This window comes from Marmota monax, unplaced genomic scaffold (assembly GCF_021218885.2).
Source record: "Marmota monax isolate L192 unplaced genomic scaffold, Marmota_monax_Labrador192_F-V1.1 WCK01_AAM20220418_F8-fsc00003, whole genome shotgun sequence".
Taxonomy (NCBI): Eukaryota; Metazoa; Chordata; class Mammalia; order Rodentia; family Sciuridae; genus Marmota; species Marmota monax.
This window is the reverse complement of record NW_026694084.1, coordinates 8,658,364-8,676,578: the sequence shown is the minus strand read 5'-3', so window position 1 is coordinate 8,676,578 and position 18,215 is coordinate 8,658,364. Positions and strand designations below refer to the sequence as shown.

Here is an 18,215-nt window from a genome sequence, read left to right as displayed (position 1 = left end):
GAGCCACAACCCCAGCCCCTGGAAATGTTTTCTTAATTTCATTTTTGGATTTTTCATTGATAGTCTACAGAATACAGTTTGTTTATTTATATTTTTGTATATTTATCTTGTATCCTGTGACCTTATTGAACTTATTCCAGTAGATTTTTAATGGATTTTGCACATTATCTGAAAATGAATATAGTTTTAATTTTTTTCTTTCAATCAGGTTACCTGTTATTTATTTTTCTTCTCTAATTGCCTTAGCTAGACCCTCCAGTACAGTGCTCAGTAGAAGAAGAACAACAGACATCCTTGCCTTGTTCCCAATTTTAGGGAAAAGCATTCAACCTTTCACTATTAAGTATGATGTTAGTTATATCTTTTTCACAGATTCTCTATCATTTTGAGGAAGTTCTTTGGTGCCATATATACCAATTGTGCACAAAATTTGTTGATCAATTGGTTCTGATCCCAATAATTTAGGTCAATGCACATATCAGAAAGCAGCAAAGTTATTCGTTTAACATCTTTTACTGACATTTCTGAATGTCTGAAGCCCCAGCTGGATACAAGATTTGCTTATACAGAAGAACCTAAGGTACGTATTTTGAGGACTGGAAATCTTCTTTCTCTCTCATTGGTCAGTATCCCTTGATGTTAGAAAATTTTTTTATTGATTCACCATATTTTTCTCTACTAAGCAACACATTTTATTTTTTCCTTGACAAAGGATTTTCATAAAAAAATTCTCCTGTCCTCTATGTTTCCTTTTGTAAGTAAGTTTCATGTTTCACTTATTATAAAAACTATTTGTTCTGGTTTGGGTATGATGACACCTCAGACATAAAATAGCACCCTTTAGTATTTTTAAATTCTTAAGTGTTGATTAAATAATATTTGAAGTTAGGTTTTGGAAATATAAAAAATATTTTTAATATTTATTTTTTAGTTGTAGTTGAACACAATACCTTTATTTTATTTATTTGTTTTCTTTATGTGGTGCTGAGGATTGAACCCAGGGCCTTGCGCGTGCTAGGCGAACGCTCTACTGCTGAGCCACAACCTCAGCCCCATGGAAATATAAAAATTTTAAAAGGCAGAGTATTCCCAGAGTACAGCTACCTTTACGACATGGATTTAATGCACCTGTTCTAGATGAAGATTTCATTAGTATTATGCTTTAAGTAGAAACCTCAGAAGCCCCAATATAGTCTCAACACTTAGCTGTAATTTTGTGTAACTTTATTCTATTTTTAGCAAATAGTTCTCCTTTGTTTTTAATTAGGATTGTTTTTCCTACTAAAGTAATTATTTTTTTTTAGTTTGGAATGCTAATAGTTAAACATCATAAAACATCAAATTCTTATCTTGGAATTTGTTTGGCAGGCAGTTAAAAAGGTAGAGAGACAATACAATAGAGAGCAAGAGCCTTAATTAAACCCTAAATTTTTTCACACTCCACTTAAGATTATAAAGAAATCTGAGTTCCACAGAACAAATAACAGAGTTCATGCAAATAGCATATGCCCTCTCATATTCTGGAGTCATTCTTGTGTTTGGAGAAATAGCTCTCCATGTTTCAAGGATGGCATTAGTGTTGCTAGCATTGTTGGCAGAGAAGCCATAAACAGCAGAGTTTTATGAGAACTTATATTGCCTTTTACACTCTGTAGGCCATGACCTATGCGGGGTGGCACTGTCCAAAGAGGGACTCCCTAAGGACAGATAATGAGCAGCACTGAGAGGCCTTGAAGATAGTTCTTTTTATATCCTCTTGTAGCTATAATAGCAGCACCTCAAGGCTAAAATAACAGTAAATAAGTAGGAAAGAATAGGCCACCAACAGAGATTTGGAAGACTTCTCAAATGCCATCACTGTGCCTGAAAAATGTGAACAACTGAGGTCGGGAAGTCACTTAAGATATCAAGTTTGAAATCAGATTGGCTTATAAAAGAATGAATTTTGCTGCTATAGTTGGCTCCATAAATGAATCTTATAACAGTCATATGCAAATAGACTGCATTAATGATATGTATAGTACAAAACAAAATAACATAGTACAGTGGGAAAATGACAGGCTGGCAGAACTTAGGAAACCCACTTGTACAATGCTATTAAACATTACAATGCTTTTGGGAGGATGATAGATTTCTGTTTTGTTATCTAGGTTAAAACCATAGCAAATATTGATGCCCTAGGAGGATACGACATGGAAAATTTGTTGCAATCTTTGTATGTAGAAAACAGAGCTGGATTTTTCTTTACTAAATTCTGCGAGGATTCAGGAAACAAGGTAGAAAAGAATTATTTAAAATTTTATAATTTTGCTCCATTTAAAAATAAGTGGAATTAAAACAATTCAGTGCTCAAGTAAATATATTTGATGGTAAAATTCCCATCTCTGGTAAGAAAGTCAATATTTTATATTTAGTAAACATTTAAACATCTCAATTATAATTCTCTTTGGTTTACTACTCTACTAAGATTATAAAGAAAAGTAAAATACAGATAGACCAAGATTGGCTTGCATTACTAACACTGGTTTATTCTCATATAATTTCATCTCAGTGTAATATATTTTAGAGTAGATTTCTATCAATCCTTTAATTTAAAATATATATATATTTTTTTAGTTGTTGATGGACCTTTATTTTATTTATTTTTATGTGGTGCTGAGTATCGAACCAGGGAGTCACACATGCTAGGCAAGCGCTCTACCACTGAGCTAAAGCCCCAGCCCTCAATCCTTTAATTTTTAATAATTCTACAAATTACAATGAGTAAAGGCAAAATTATTTCACTGGCTCAATTATTAGAATAATGTTTGGTTCTGCTATAATATACATTTGCTCCTATCAAAATACCTTCAGATTTTGGTTGCATGCCAGAAACATGTGGTTACTCTTTAACTAGAACACTTGCTATTTTAATGACTAATTATGTGAGAGGCATACATGCAAAAAAATATAATGTCCCAATGACAATACCAATAAATATTTTGCATATTGCCAGTTTGTGATAAATGATTAAAACTACCATATATTGAACCTGATTTATGGTAACAGCAAGGAACTAAACAATGATTTATATTTGAAATTAGAGCTTTGTAGAGCTTTAATAATTGGTTGATCCTTGTTTATGTTCTTTTTCCATCTGCAGTTGTGGAAGAACTGTGTGTACTTTTGGTTTGACCTACAAGCTTATCATCAGCTTTTCTACCAAGAAACACTTCAGCCTTTTAAAGTATGCAAGCAAGCACAAGTAAGTAGTAAATAATGCTGGGTCCATGTGAAGCTCTAAGTACACAGAGAAATAAAAATTGTGTCCAGCCTCAAACAAGAGAAATCTGGGATTATAGGCAAAAAGGCAGCAGTTAAATTGTAGCCAGGGGATTACTTTATTTAAATGTCAGCAGAATATTGTCTTGTAATCTGATTTGTGGGTTTTCAGTTTTATCTATTTTATTTGGTTTGTTCTGTTTTCCCTTTGCTGCCAACTACTTGTTCTTCCAATAAAGAACATCTCATCCTTTTTTTCTCCCCTCTAACTTATACCTTTTTGTTTTGACTATGGGAGATTTAAAAGAAAACCCTGAGAGAGGACTTGTAATGAGTCACCGGAGTGACCAGGAGTCGCTGACCAGTGTTCTCTGAGCCTCCTTCATACCTCCACTGCTGGCTGCACCAGGCCCCTCAGCCTCCTGGGCTTCTGTGCTACACACCCTGTGAGGCACACATTCACAGGGTGGTTTCAAGACCACCCTGAAGTCTCACAGAGAAGGAAGAACAGAAGATTCTGGAAAGGGGGACAGAGAAAATGGCTTCTTTGGCGGGGAGGCAGGAAAGGGAACAGAATTATGACTCAAGCTGACTTATCCTTTTGTTTTTTTTATTCTTGGGCTCTTCTGATCTTTTTATGAAGAGAGGTCTCTAAGCCTGGAAAACTGCTCATCACTTCTATATCTGTTGATTACTTAAGTGATTTTTTTTTTTTTTTTTTTTTTTTTTTAGAGAGAGAGAGAATTTTTTTAATATTTATTTTTTAGTTTTCACCGGACACAACATCTCTGTTTGTATGTGGTGCTGAGGATTGAACCCGGGCCGCACGCATGCCAGGCGAGCGTGCTACCGCTTGAGCCACCTCCCCAACCCCCACTTAAGTGATTCTTATAACCCAGAATAGCCCATTCCAGAATACCTCCCCCCAAACACTACTGAGGAAACCAGCTTCATCATTTTATTCATCATTTCATAATCTTATTCAGGACATCAGATAGCACTGCTGGATGTCTGTTGTTTCTTCCGCCACCCTGACTCTGGCATGAATGACTCTGCTTTGTAAATCAGGGACAGAGCTTTGTACTTTTTACTGTGAAAATAAGGGCTTCAGCTTCTACATAGCCCAGATGTCTCCTTGAAATCATGAAATTAATCTCTCTTTTACCAGTTCCATTTTCTGAGACCACACAGTTGACTGTTCTACTTGTTAATCCTTTACCTGTAATTCACTGTTTATCCTCCTCCCGCTAACCCATTGCCCCTGTCTGCTGTAGTACAATCAGTTATTTTTATTATGTTTTCACTTCTACAAAGAGTACTCCTCCAAAAATCTTCAACTGCTTAATGAAGCAGGAGGTTTTTTTCCCCCCCAGGGGAGGGGGGCAGTGGGGTGGGATGGTTAATAATAACCAGATATCCATGCATTTGTAAAGAAGGAAATTCCTTTAAGCTTGGTATACTTATTAATTCTTAGTAGTGGTATTCAATTAGCTATAAATGATTATAAAACAGGACACAGACAGTTTAGATTATTCAGAGATGGATTATTCTGTTTTGAGATTATCAGGGCCTCTGAGTTTTTCCCCTATGCTCTCTTTTTGGGAGTTAAAGCCAAGTTGTGGGGAGAAAGGGAACAAATGAGACGTTTGGTTTTAGCAATAAACAGGGAGAAATAAAAGGAGCAAATTCATGTGAGTTTTTGATGTATTTTCTCCTTGCATCTATAGCTACTTTGTTTTATTTTATTTTTTGAAGGAGAAACAGTTGTCCAAATTGGTGTAGGTTTTAATTATCCAATGTTTCTGTGCCTCCAGATAGAGAAATTGACTGTAATGCCATAATCCTGTAGGTTTGTTTCACAGTTGGAAATATCACCCATTTCTTTATAATGGAAATATTGTATGGTTTCCTTCAAGGATATATTTACAATATGGATCTTTGCACTGATAATGCTACTAGCAGAATATAACTAGATGGCACTATGTTGAAGTTGCTGTGACTTGATTTATATAGTTTTCTTACATTTGCCAAATTGTATGCCAGGAGAGCAAGGGTGGATTCCAAGGGACTTACATGATTTTCTGTATACTATCCTGAAGTTTTATTGTCCCATGAAATATTATAGAAATATCTGTAGACAGACTAGATGGGGAGAGTTAGTAACAGTGATTTAGCATGACTAAAAAGTCCAAATGTTTGAACTACTGTGTTGGGCATACCCTGAAGTTTTCACTGCATGCCTTCAAGAGAACATAGTGCACAACTGTAAACCAATCAATTTGGTCTTAGCAAGGAGAAAGGCAATCACTTCTTTGTTTATAGATAAAATCTCTGACACTGGAAAGGCTTGTCAGGGAACCATCTACAACTTCGAAGATTTGAAAACTAGATACTAGACCTTTTGAATGTATGTGCTTGCTTCAGTGAGAGAGCATGACAATTGGAAAAAAAAAAAAACAGACCTGGGTACCACTGCTTTTTCTAACTTCTTACATCTTTATGAGTCTTTCAAACTATCCCAACAAAAATTATGCATTTATTATCTACCATTCTCCATAGCATACACATTGAGGTTTTTTAAAAATGGTAAACATGATACATTCATATTACATGTGTTTGTAAATATGTATACACACTGACACAAAAAATGTAAAAAATAAGAAATGAGAAGGAGGAAGAGAGAAGGAACAGTAAAACTTAGAGTCCAGAAGAAGGATTTTATGAGCCAGGTGCATTGGCATACGCTTATCCCAGCGGCTCCAGAGGCTAAGACAGGAGCATCACGAGTTCAAAAGCCAGCTTCAGCAATGGGGAGGCGCTAAGCAACTCAGTGAGCCCAGTCTCTAAATAAAATTAGGGCTGGGGATGTGGCTGAGTGGTTCCCCGAGTTCAATCCCTGGAACCTCCGCCCACCCACACACACACAAAAAAATCAGGAGGCAGTGAGTAAAAAGGCAGGTAAGAGTGTATAAGAGGATTGCTAGATAAATAAATTACACTTTTCCACAAGCTATTTAAATAAAGATATTCTATAGTAGTATGGAATTTTTGCCTTATTAGATTAGATATCAGGGTTATCTAGTGTTATTTTAAAGAATCACCTAGGTCAGAGTTATATGACATAGAAGGAAAAAAAATCACAGAACTTGGAATTTAAAGACATGAATTTAAGTCACATTCTGCTAGTTGCTGGCTGGGTAAATTCTGTCAAGTTAATTTTAATAAGCCTTGGCTTTGTGTTTTGCAAAATGTGGGCATTAATAATATTTTACATTCTGTTTTCCTTTATTGATTTGGAAATTGCATGTTCCATTTCTGCTTTTACTTTTCCAATTTTAACACAGATTCTGAAATTACAATTTGTCTAATTGTTAGACTTCTAAAAATATCTTAATTATCATTTCAAATGATTTAGGATCTTAGAACTTTTATTCTACCATACCTTGCTCATTTTAAATATAATTTTTGTAATATATATATTATGTTCTATTTTTTTATTTAAGTGCAGTGCTGAGAATTGAACCCAGTGTCTCACACATGCTAGGCAAGCACTCTACTACTGAGCCACAACCACAGCCTATATATATATATATATATATATATATATATATATATATATATATTTTTTTTTTTTTTTTTTTTGCATTGCTGGGGTTTAGACACAGGTTCTTATCTGTGCTAGGCAAGTGCTCTGCCCTGCCCCTGACCTATATCCCAGGCCCGTGTACGATGTTTTCTATTAATTTTGTTTTATGCCCTCTAAGCAGTCATCATTTTTTTTTAGTGCTGTTAGTGCTTGTATCCAATTTATTCACAAATGTTATTTCTTGCGGCCACTCCTTTTCACATCACACTCCTTCCTTTAGGCTTACTTTCTGAAGACTATCCTTGAGTAGTTTTTTCATTAGGGTACGTTAGTAGTAAAAAAAAATACCTCAGGTTTCATTTGTCTGAGAATGTGAATTTTATTCTGATTCACGATTTAGCTGGATCTAGAATTGTAGGCTGACAGTTTCCTCTCAGCACCTGGAAGATGTTTTTCTTCTGTCTTCTGCTTCAGTTGCCATTATTGAAGAGTTTACTGTTGCTTCTTTTAAGATGCTTTTCCTCACTGTTTGCTTTCATAACCTTTTCTTTTTCTGGGGGTGGGAGTACTGGGAATTGAGCTCAGAGGCATTCAACCACTGAGCCACATCTCCATCCCTATTTTGTATTTTATTTAAAGACAGGGTCTCACTGAGTTGCTTAGCTCCTTGCTTATGCTGAGGCTGGCTTTGAACTCAAGATCCTCCTGCCTCAGCCTCCTGAGCCTCTGGGATTACAGATGTGTGTGCGCCACTGTGCTTGGTTTCTTTTGTCTTTTCTGCTTCTTTTTAGACAGGTTCTTGCTCTGCTGTCCAGGCTGCCAGACTGGCCTCAAAGTCATGGGCTCAAATAATTTTAAATTTTAAAATTTCCCCTGAGCCTCTGGAGTAGCCAGAACTGCAGGCCTGGGCCACTGCACCTGGCTCTGCTTTTACACGTTTGATTTTGGTGTTCTGTATTCCACTTCCATGTGTGTACTACAGCTATCTTTCTTGGGTTTTATTTGCTTCTAGAATCTGAAGAATCAGTCAACTTTCCAGCAGTTGTGGAAAATCCTCAGCTATTATTTATTTCTGTCTTTCTACTTCTCCATTTTCTGTGTTTTAGTATTCCCAGTCTGATCAGGTGTTGATGATTAGAATATATCTTATCTTTCTTAACTTCCCTTTCAAGTTTTCCCATATTTTAATATGTGTTTTATATTTTAAATTGAAATAGATTAATTTCCTTTGATCTGTTTTTCAGTTTGTTTATTATTTCTCCAGCAAATTTCATTTGACTATTCAACCTACCTATTGAGTTAAATCATTTTAGGAATTATGGTTTTTTTAAATTAATAAACATTATATTCATGTTTTACAAATCTTTCTGGTGTTTTTATCTTTTGTCTTTTTTCTAATATTCTTTTTTTATTTTTATTTTTATTTTAAAGAGAGAGTGAGAGAGAGGGCGAGAGAGAGAGAATTTTTAATATTTATTTTTTAGTTTTCGGTGGACACAACATCTTTGTTTGTATGTGGTGCTGAGGATCGAACCCAGGCCGAACGCATGCCAGGCAAGCGCACTACCACTTGAGCCACATCCCCAGCCCTCATATTCTTTTTTTTTAATGTCTTCAATTATTTTAATCAGTTTTTAGAGTTGGTAGCTGGGTTTGTTATTTATTCCTCTGTAGCAGTATTATTACAAATTTCATGGCTTAGAACAACACACATTTATTGTCTCACAGTTTATGTAGGTCAGGATGCTGGGATACAGCTTTGCTGGTCCTCTGTAAGACTGTAATCAAAGTTAGACTGCTTTTTTCCACATGGAAAGGGAAAATCTGCCTCCGTGTTCACATGATTGTTAGCAACATCCAGTTCCTGGCAAGCTGCCAGACTGAGGGCCTCTGTTTCTGGCTGGCCATGAGCTAGAGGCCACCCTCAGCCCTGTGCCATGTGGCTTTCCCCATGTAGCAGCACACAACATGGCAGCTCGTTTCTCCACGACAGCAAGCAGGAGAGTTCCTTAGCAAGACAGGCATTGCCATCTTATGGAATACAATGGTGTACATGTGATCACATATAACACCATCACCTCTGCTGTAATCTGTTGGTTAGAAGCAGGCCACACATGCCCATGCTTGGGGAGAGATCATAAAAGGGTTTGGATACCAGGAGACACTATGTTCATGGGGGCCAACTTGGAGTCTGGCTCCCACAGTATTCAATAATTCTATGATTTGTAGTTTCTTGGAAGAACTAATTCTGCTGTTTATTAGTTCTGCTGACATGGTGGATTCTTTCTTTGCGTGTTTTGTAATTTTGAATTATGAGCTCTTTAGTGGAATTTTTATCTATGGTTCTTCATCTAGGCACATTTTTAATGCTGCTTTCTTACCGTGCATCAGTGTGTAAATGTGAAAGCCAAACTCACATGAGGGGAAATGCACAGTAACACATTCTTGGGAGATTTTTTTTTAAATGTAGAATCCAGGCAAAAACAAGCAAACTTCTTTTTTGCCTCCTAGGTTTGGTAAGTTTAAAGTCGCTTGCTTTTCTGTTTCTTACTATGGATGTTAAGTAAGAAAACATGCAACTGCTTTTCTCAGAGATCTCTTTTTCTTATATTTTGGCAGCCCGGATTACTTGAAAACTCTTCCTCTGTAAAATTTACAGAAATACTCGATAAAGTATAACAAATAATTTTCTAAATGTATGGCTGAGATGGTAAGGGAAGCCACCAGGGGCCAGAATTAAGGAATGTATAAGCATGTACAGATAATGGGACTGCCATGGTAAACCAAGAGCCTCAGGGTAGGTACCTGAGACAAGGCCTTGGGCAGACCCTCATGAGGTAAAAATATTACACTGAGACTTCACATATGCCAAGGTCCTTGAAGGGTTATACACAAAGTGAACTGGAAAATACGTATTCCTTGTGTAAATTGAAATGTAATTTATCTTATATTCAATTTCAAAGTATGTATTTTCTACATTTCATTTTTTGTGAAACCCATAGTAAGAATATGAGATATTTTTTATTCTCATTTTGCATAGCTAAAAAGGAAATTAGATTTCTGACATGTTAACATTGCTAAGGACAAAACTTTGCTCAATCTGGAGGTAGAGAGCCCTGTTTCAGGGTGGAACTCCCCTCCTCTACGAATGTTCTTGCGTCCACCTCATAGGACTTCTGTAAGGATTTTATAAGATGGTGTAGGTGAAAGTGTTTTGTGGTATAGACCACTCTATGGGAAAATAAATAAATAAGTATTGTTTTTATGATTCTTTCAATTACCTGGGTGATAGGGAAGAAAGAAAATTGGAAGTAATTACAGAAAACAGGATGGAAGAACTACAGCTCCCTCCCTAATCAATAGCTGTTCATTCAAACAATACTAGTACTTTGAGTTTCAGAATACAACTTAGATAAAAGTATACTGCATAGAATCACAACCTTTTAAGAATCTCTTTCACAATATTTAGTTGATTACCTATTAACATTCAATAAGAGACTACCAAGTAATGCCTTGTGATCAGGACAAAATTCCCCAGTAGAAGAGGAGTTAAACAGTTTAAGAGCTCATTCTGTAAGGAGAGAGAATTCACTAAAATACTCCAATCATGTTTGAAATGACAACAAAAACAGACAACAGCATCTTTAGTGGAAGATGGAATAAGTTCTTCCTCTACTAACAGATAACAGTTGCTATTTTATTTTAAAAGTCATCCACCTGTTTTCAAATACCTATGGAAGTGAGGAAATTTGTTTCCTTTTTTCTCATTTTTTGAACTAAATGCTGCTCTCTCGGTCTTATTTATGCCTTGTGAAGTAACACAAAATAAATCTTTCTTTGGATGACATCTCAAACAACTAAAAAAATTATACTCTCTTATTCATATTAACAACTACAGACTAATTTTGAAATTTTGCCAGTATTTCCAACTATAGCTAGATGAAACTTTGACATTTGGAAGTCACACCCCTGACATCTACCCAGTGATTTGTCAGCTTGAAAATACTCTCTGTCCCAATGGTCTGGTTAGAGACTCTTGTTTCTATTTACACACATTCCTACAAAGAAGTGGTTTGATGGGTTCCCATTAAATAAGTCAGTTCGAGTAACTGCTCCAGGGTTTATATACTGTCAACAGTTGTATGCTTTCAACAGTTCACAAGAGAAAAAGGAAATACAAAAGCTAAGCCAATAAAGGTCAAACCTATATAAGGCAATTGTGTTTTTAGAAAGTCAGAAGATGAAATGGGATAATAATGCAGAATTCTTTCATGTATTCACTCAGCAATTATTTACTGCTGTCCTCATCCTTTCTAACCTCAGATCATCCAGTTTCCTTTTGTGTGATCTCCAACATAGTGTGGATTCAAATGATGTTCCTGTTAGGTTACGCAGTGTGGTCCTGCTTGAGGGTTCTCCAAGTATGTCAACGCATTTGTCCCCTTTGCTCCTGCTCCTGTTTCTATTACTGCAGAAATAGGAAATTAACATAAACCAGATAGCAGCTATACCAGCAATTCCAAGTACTCACTTGCTTAGCCTAAAAATGTATATTGATATTTTTATAAACATTTATCAAATATCTACTTTATGCTAGACTCTGATCTGAGCTGGGAACATGCTGGTGAACAACACACAGTTGTTGTCCCCGGAGTTCTTTCTACCAAGGCTGGAGAATGTGCTTTTTGTTACCCACTTTTCCAGAGAGTTCTAGAAAGATCAAGAAAGACACAGACCATACAGCCCTTTTCCTATAAAATTTGCATTGTCTTATCAGTATTTTCCAGTGACGTGTGAGCTAACTATAGGAAACTAAAACCTTGAGTGTTATCATAAATTCATTTGAAAAAAAATTGTGGCATAAGAAGGGTGGTGTTGAAGATTTGTATCTGATAATCAGCTTAGTTTCTGCTTTGTTCATTGTTATCTATTGCCTTAATTGTTTAACTCCTCTCCTACCTTAGCTTTTACAGGTCTTAAATACTTCAGGGTGGTCCTGACATTTTCATTAAAGTGCTATGAGCTAAGTGCTCCTTTTCTAGGCACTGGTGTATTTTCAGGTGCACTACAGAGCTCATTATGTCTTCACTCAGCGACAGCTTTAAGAATCAAGCTGTATTTCCTAAAAGATGAATGGGCATAGGTGAGGGGTGAAGTTGGATGGCGATAGAGTGTGGAAAGTCATGAACCTTTTTATAGCTTCATGGTAAACTTCAGTGTCTTCCTCATTACATTGTTTCTTGAGTGCTGTGCAATTACTATTTAAGCTTTGTTACCTTATTTGTTTTTGTTACCAGAGAGATGGTGTCCCAAGTAGCAGTCAGGCTTGGATTCCTGAGCACTATGAATCACTGAGCATAGAATCAGCAGGGTTCTGCCTCGAAGCCCGTTTTGTTGTGTTTGCTAGTGAGTGGATTCAGGAAGAACACGCACAGCAGCCAGCTTTCTGGCTTACAGTTACCCATTCATTCCTGTTCCTGTTCCTGATGTTTATAACATACCAGCGACTCGCATCCAGTCAGAAGATTCTGAACACTATAGGACTGTGGACCAGAAAAGGATCTGTAATTATTTCTGTAATTATTATCATACACAACATTTATTTAAGGTTTACTATCTGTTAGGTTCTGTGCTAATAAATTTATGTGGATACTTTTATTTAATTCTTGACAATACTAAGAGGTAGATATTGATATTACCCCCATTCTATAGATGAAGAACTGAGATTCAGAGAATCTGAATGCTTCTTAAGGCCATTCATTTAGTAATTGTTGAATGTGGAATTAGAGTTCCGACTCCAGACCTTCTACTATCAATTTCTAAGTTGTGGCTTTCTTATTATTCACTGTCCCTACAAAAAAAAAATTGTTCTCAGTTTATCATCTTGTTTAATCTTTCATCTTAGTACCTTTATGAACATAATATATCAGATTTCACCCTTAATATTTTTCCTCACTAGACCTATGAGTCCATTAAGACTGTCTGCTTGATTGCCTTGCAGGTAGCTTATGAAAAGTGCTCTATTAATTTTTGAATAAATGAATGAACTCATGGACATGTTTATATTCAGCAACATGTTATAAATCAAATTATAGTTAATCATTGATTATTTGGATATGACCACTAGCCAGATGTTTTTATTTTTTTAAAACATCTTTGTGTAAAAATCGTTTAAGGAGCCCTCATAAACCATCACCCAGCTTCATCTATTATCCATCCATATTCCATCCTTACGGAAATACTGTGTTAATAGTCCAAATTTGTTCTTAAAAAAGAGATCTTAATAAACCTCACTGGAGCAACAGTGAAATCTTCCTGTCCCCTCTTACCTCACCAAAGTTGCTTTTTGAAACATATACGATGAAATCGATGTATAACAATTTAGAACAGATAGGAGCAATCGTTTAGACACAGAATGGCTTCATGGGTCTTTAAGATTTGTAACGAAGACATCAGTACATTTAAAGAAAGAATGTTCCTGTCAAGAAGAGGAGTTGGCTAACCAGCAGCACCCCAGAAAGGAAAGTGTGACAGAGGCCAACCTTAACTGTGCTCTGAAAGCACCAAGCTGAGATGCCTACTCATGTGAGTATCTGGTTACGTTTTAGATCTGGATAGAGAGAACAACCATAGTGACCACACAGTCAACTCCCCCTCTTCTGACTTCAGGTAACCAGCTACATGTAAACCTGTTTGTTCTTCAAGGTAGGTGCCAGTTACTGTCAACACCCAGCATGATTGATGGTAGATTTTCTCATTGCAATCACTTGATCCTCTGATTTCTTCCACTGGTCTTGTGTGCTTTGTTAGCATGGATTAGCATCTCAGTGAGATATTTTTTTAAACCAAAAATGTTAATATAATCGTGAATTTCTCATTGAATTATTCCTTGTTCATTGATTTTTTAAGATATCATTTATTATTAGGGGTTAAATAATTACATTAGTTTAAATACATGTTGTGCTTTTGATAAAGGATTTTTAAAAAATGAATAAATATTGATAAGATTTAAAAAATTATTTATTCCTTAGGTTGCCTTAGACTGCTTAGTAGAAATTCTTTTGTGTGTGTGCTTGTCTATTTTATTCCATCGTGTACTTAAATCAATTTTGCTTAAAATGTCTTGAGCAATGGCCCAAACCGGCCTTAAAAACCTAGTCTATTGTGTCCCTTGAGTTTATGGTTTGTTTTTGGCTTTACTTAACACGTTCTATTTTCCCCTGCTGATTTTTCATTCTGTCCAAAATGATTCAAGTTCGTTTTATTCTTTTATCCTATTGGCATTTTTTTTTAGGGTCTTTTGCTTTGACTTCTTAGTAGGGTCTGAGCAATTGCCAGGAATTCTCAGTTCGATTGTCATCACGTTATCTTTTTGTGTGCAATTCCATCTTGCGTTGATCTCCGCAGTAGTTTGCCTTTCGGTATCAGGATGTTGCAATCCCTATCCCATCTTTAAGCTTCCTAATTGAAAAACTTAAGTTCTTCACATGGAAATCCATTTGTGGAGAGCTCCATCTGTAATTTATTCCCTTTCGGCATCGCTCCTCGGTAATGTTTTTGAGCTCCTAGTGGGATATGAGAAGTCATTAAAAATCATCATTTTTTCCTCCTTTTGCAGAAAAAAAAGTTTGGATTGCTTGAACTTGCTCATTATTTTCTTTTTCTGCCTCATATGAACTCAGATAATGTTCTGTGCCTACTAGAGCTGTGAATGGTTATGAAAACAGACTTTTTTTTATTCTTTTTCTTTTTTTACTGAAGGAAACATTTTGTGATTTCTGCAAGTATCCTGTATCAGGGCATTTATATTCCTTTTATAAACACCTCTAAGGCCTATTTTTTGCCTTTAGCATCTTGGAACACAGTTTCATCTGATTGTTTTATATAAATTCCAAAGATAGAGTTATTGAACTCAGTTGAGATGGTCCCACATTACTCTGCTATTTGCCTTTAAGTACATCTGTCTGCTTTTTGCTTGTTGTTACAGTGGACATCTGCTCTATTGTGCTTAAGATTATCTGTGAAGTGATTCAGGTCTCTTTGGGGTTCAGAGACTGAATCCAGACCCATTAGAACCAACTGTATTTCTCTTACTGCTTTCATGTTTCTTCTTCAAAGCTGCTCCTTGTACTTTCTCAAGAGGACAAGTTAACAAGTTTTTCCCTATTACATTCTTAACCTCTTCTGACTCACTTATCAGACTGAAATTAACTTTTGAAGCTTAGCTTTACCCTTTTCTAAATAAAGACTATTCAGAGTATAAGCAGACAGATTTAAAGAAAGCATACTGGCCCTCCTTTTGTGGTTCAGAGCTTGACTCTTAACTATTAAAAGGGGTTTAACTATATCCGTATTTTTAAAAATGGATGTCAGTTAAGTGGAGTATGGAAGTAAACTGTTATAAATTGGCACATTGTGGTGTGAATTGTTTATTGTGGGACGTAGCTTTCCTCCAGTAAATATTTGAATTAACTGATGTCATTTGCCTTTTCCCTACTTTACTTCTCTTTAGTGGTCATTATAGGAAAAGAAATATATTTGCCTCTTAATCAGTGGTATGATGGTAAATGTTTAACAACCAACTATCAGGAGCTGTCCTGATTTGTAGTATTTGCTGATCTCTGGGTGTAAATACTTTACAACATGGGTGATTTCAGACCCCAACATGTCACCAGATGCAGGGTTGGGAGAGTTGGAAAGGAGCACACCATTATATAGCCTCTTCACCTTAAGATACAACAGAGTAAATAACTTCAAGAGCATGGATAACAGTAAAACAGAATCATAGGAAGCAGTGAGTTTTGAGTATTCCTTATATTCATTATCTTTGTTTTTAATATAACTTCTTAAGTTGTAACTGTAATTTAACTTTGAAACTGAGTTTAACAACTAACTCACAAAATTCCAGAAAATTTACAAATCATCATAAGATGGAGGGAGAGAGGTAATGACAAGAGAAGTATCACTCTGTTCCTCTCTGTTTTTGAGCTTCTCCATGTTAGGACTGTAGACCCTAACCCTCCACCTTCAGAATTTTCTTCCATCTTTTAGAAACTGCTCATGCCCTTGCTTGTGCCACCTTTGGTGGCACATCATCTTTGTTTTAGAATTATTAGGTCTTATAGTTTGTTCACAATGAACTTGAGGAAGGAGCTGATGAAAAAGCTTTCTGTATTTCTGTAGCCAATGGATTCTTCGTTTTTTGTTTTGTTTTGTTTTGATTTTCCTTTAGAGTATATAAAGTAATGTCATGGGTTTTGTGAGATATCTATTTTTTCTTCCTCGGGGGCTGATGGATCTTCATTGATCCTACCCCATCAGTCTATCAGGCAGATCTCCGGTGCTTTCTACCCATAAGTAGAAGGAATAGCAATGGCACACAGCTTCATATTTCCTATATACTCTTGGTAGGAATCTTTGGAAATTACTAGAAGAATGTGAAAGATGCATATTAAAATGCCTTCTGCTGCTGTTTATCATTATAGTTAAGTAATGAGTCCAAGAAAAAATCAACTTGCTAATGATGCAAAATGCCGAAGCAAAAATGTTTTCTCCTACTCTCTGAACTACTTTAATAAGTTGTTGAAAATCCATTATTTAAGTTATTTTTAAATTAGCATATAATAATTTTACATATGTATGGGTACAATGTGATGATTTGATATATACCTTATACAATGAATTAATCAGGACAATCAGATATCTATCACCTCATACATTTGTAATGTCTTTGTGGTGGCAACATACAAAAGAAAATCTACTTTATCCCCAATTTTAGTTAATCTGGTAATAGGATCTTCTTGATTCCTGTAAGCCAGTATCAAGGTCTCACAACACACAGGATCTGATACATCATATCCTCAGCATACTGAAGAGCTCATTTTAAGTCATAGAGTTCCAAAGTTTTACATTTCTCTTTCTTACTTCCAATCCTGGCCTGGTGGTGACAGCAAAACATCATGCAATCAGTGTTACCAGGCAATCATTAGAAAGACACATACACATGATCATTAAAATAAATACATCAAAAGAAAGTATGTGAAACTGTTCCATTAACATAACTAACAGCTGAAATGTAACATAACAAATCAACACATGTGCTACAACATTTGGTATTATTCTTGACTTTGCCTTTTAAGGACACAGAAATTGTTCTTGTTTTCATTGGAACACAGATGAGTGTCAAGCTGCAGCTCATCAAATGGCCCCTACTTATGGAAAAGATGCCTTCCCAAGACTGTGCTCACCTTTGGCACAAGGAGAATACTTTGCTGGGTGCTTCTACAGCATGTGTCTACAGCATGATAATTAGAATCTTAACCCATAGCTGTCATCATTTAGTCTTTGCTACAAAGAGAAATCCAAATAACACAGACAGTAGTGGAAAATTCTTTTTCCCTTTTTTTCTCTCCCTCTTTGGCATTGTTAAAAATGAGAATATAGGGCTGTGGTTGTGGCTCAGTGATAGAGCACTCACCTAGCATGCATGAGGCACTGGGTTCAATCCTCAGCACCACATAAAAAACTAAATAAAATAAAGGTAATTTTAAAAAATAAGAATATTTCCAGTAAGTCCATAAATTCCCATTCTGAAGTTTGTTTAAACTTCGTGATGCAATAAGAAAACATTCATTAACATGGTAAAAGTAAGCCTGTGATGCATTTTAATATGTTTGAAAGCTATTGAGATCCACTTCCACCCAAGAAGATGCTCAGTAACATACACTTTCAAAATGATTCTGAAAAGTTAATTGGTAATGCCGCAGTCTTGCATGCAAAATATCATAGGTTTGGAAAAAATAAAAGTTGGCATGTTATATTTTAATTTGTTTGACCCATCTGTATAGTATAATGAAGTAGTATGAATAGGATATTGTCTCTAATTAATGAAGCATCTGAGATTTCCTTGTGGAGGCAAAATTAGAAACATTTTTCCCTATAATGCCAACAAACTAATATGTATTAAAAATAAATAGTATTCTCCATTCAGTTCCCTTTAGAAAGAAAATATTTATTGGAACAGTGTTGTTTTTCTGTCCCACCCCATTTTTATTATTTTTGGTCTTCATTTCTCATTCTCATTTCTTCCGATTTGTTTCTCTATTCTTTTCCCCCCCTCTCCATTTCAACTCTTCCTGCTGTCATCTTTGTTTTTTGCTATTCTTGTTAGCCATCAGCTAATCTTAAGAATTTAGCTAAAACCAGAAAATGAACTTCCAGAACTTCAAGACTGTAAAAGATTATTTTTTAGGGAGAAGCCTTGCTTTTCTTTCCCCCTATTTGATGCAGTTGCCAAGAAAGCTAGTCACAGGCACAGGTGTAGAGAGGTGCAGGGCAGGCCGCCCGTTCTGCATTTCCTGATTACATA

General features: G+C 35.8%; 1 protein-coding gene across 3 annotated transcripts in view; it reads left to right on the top strand.

Moving 5' to 3' along the window:
- Rgs22 (regulator of G protein signaling 22) overlaps positions 1-18,215 on the top strand; it is a 110,288-nt gene that overhangs the window by 46,116 nt on the left and 45,957 nt on the right. For all 3 annotated transcript variants that reach the window (XM_046465007.2, XM_046465008.2, XM_058585641.1), the window contains exons 12-14: positions 466-580; positions 2,151-2,276; positions 3,143-3,244. In XM_046465007.2, coding sequence (XP_046320963.1) covers positions 466-580; positions 2,151-2,276; positions 3,143-3,244 — 343 coding nt within the window. The remainder of the gene's footprint in view (positions 1-465; positions 581-2,150; positions 2,277-3,142; positions 3,245-18,215) is intronic.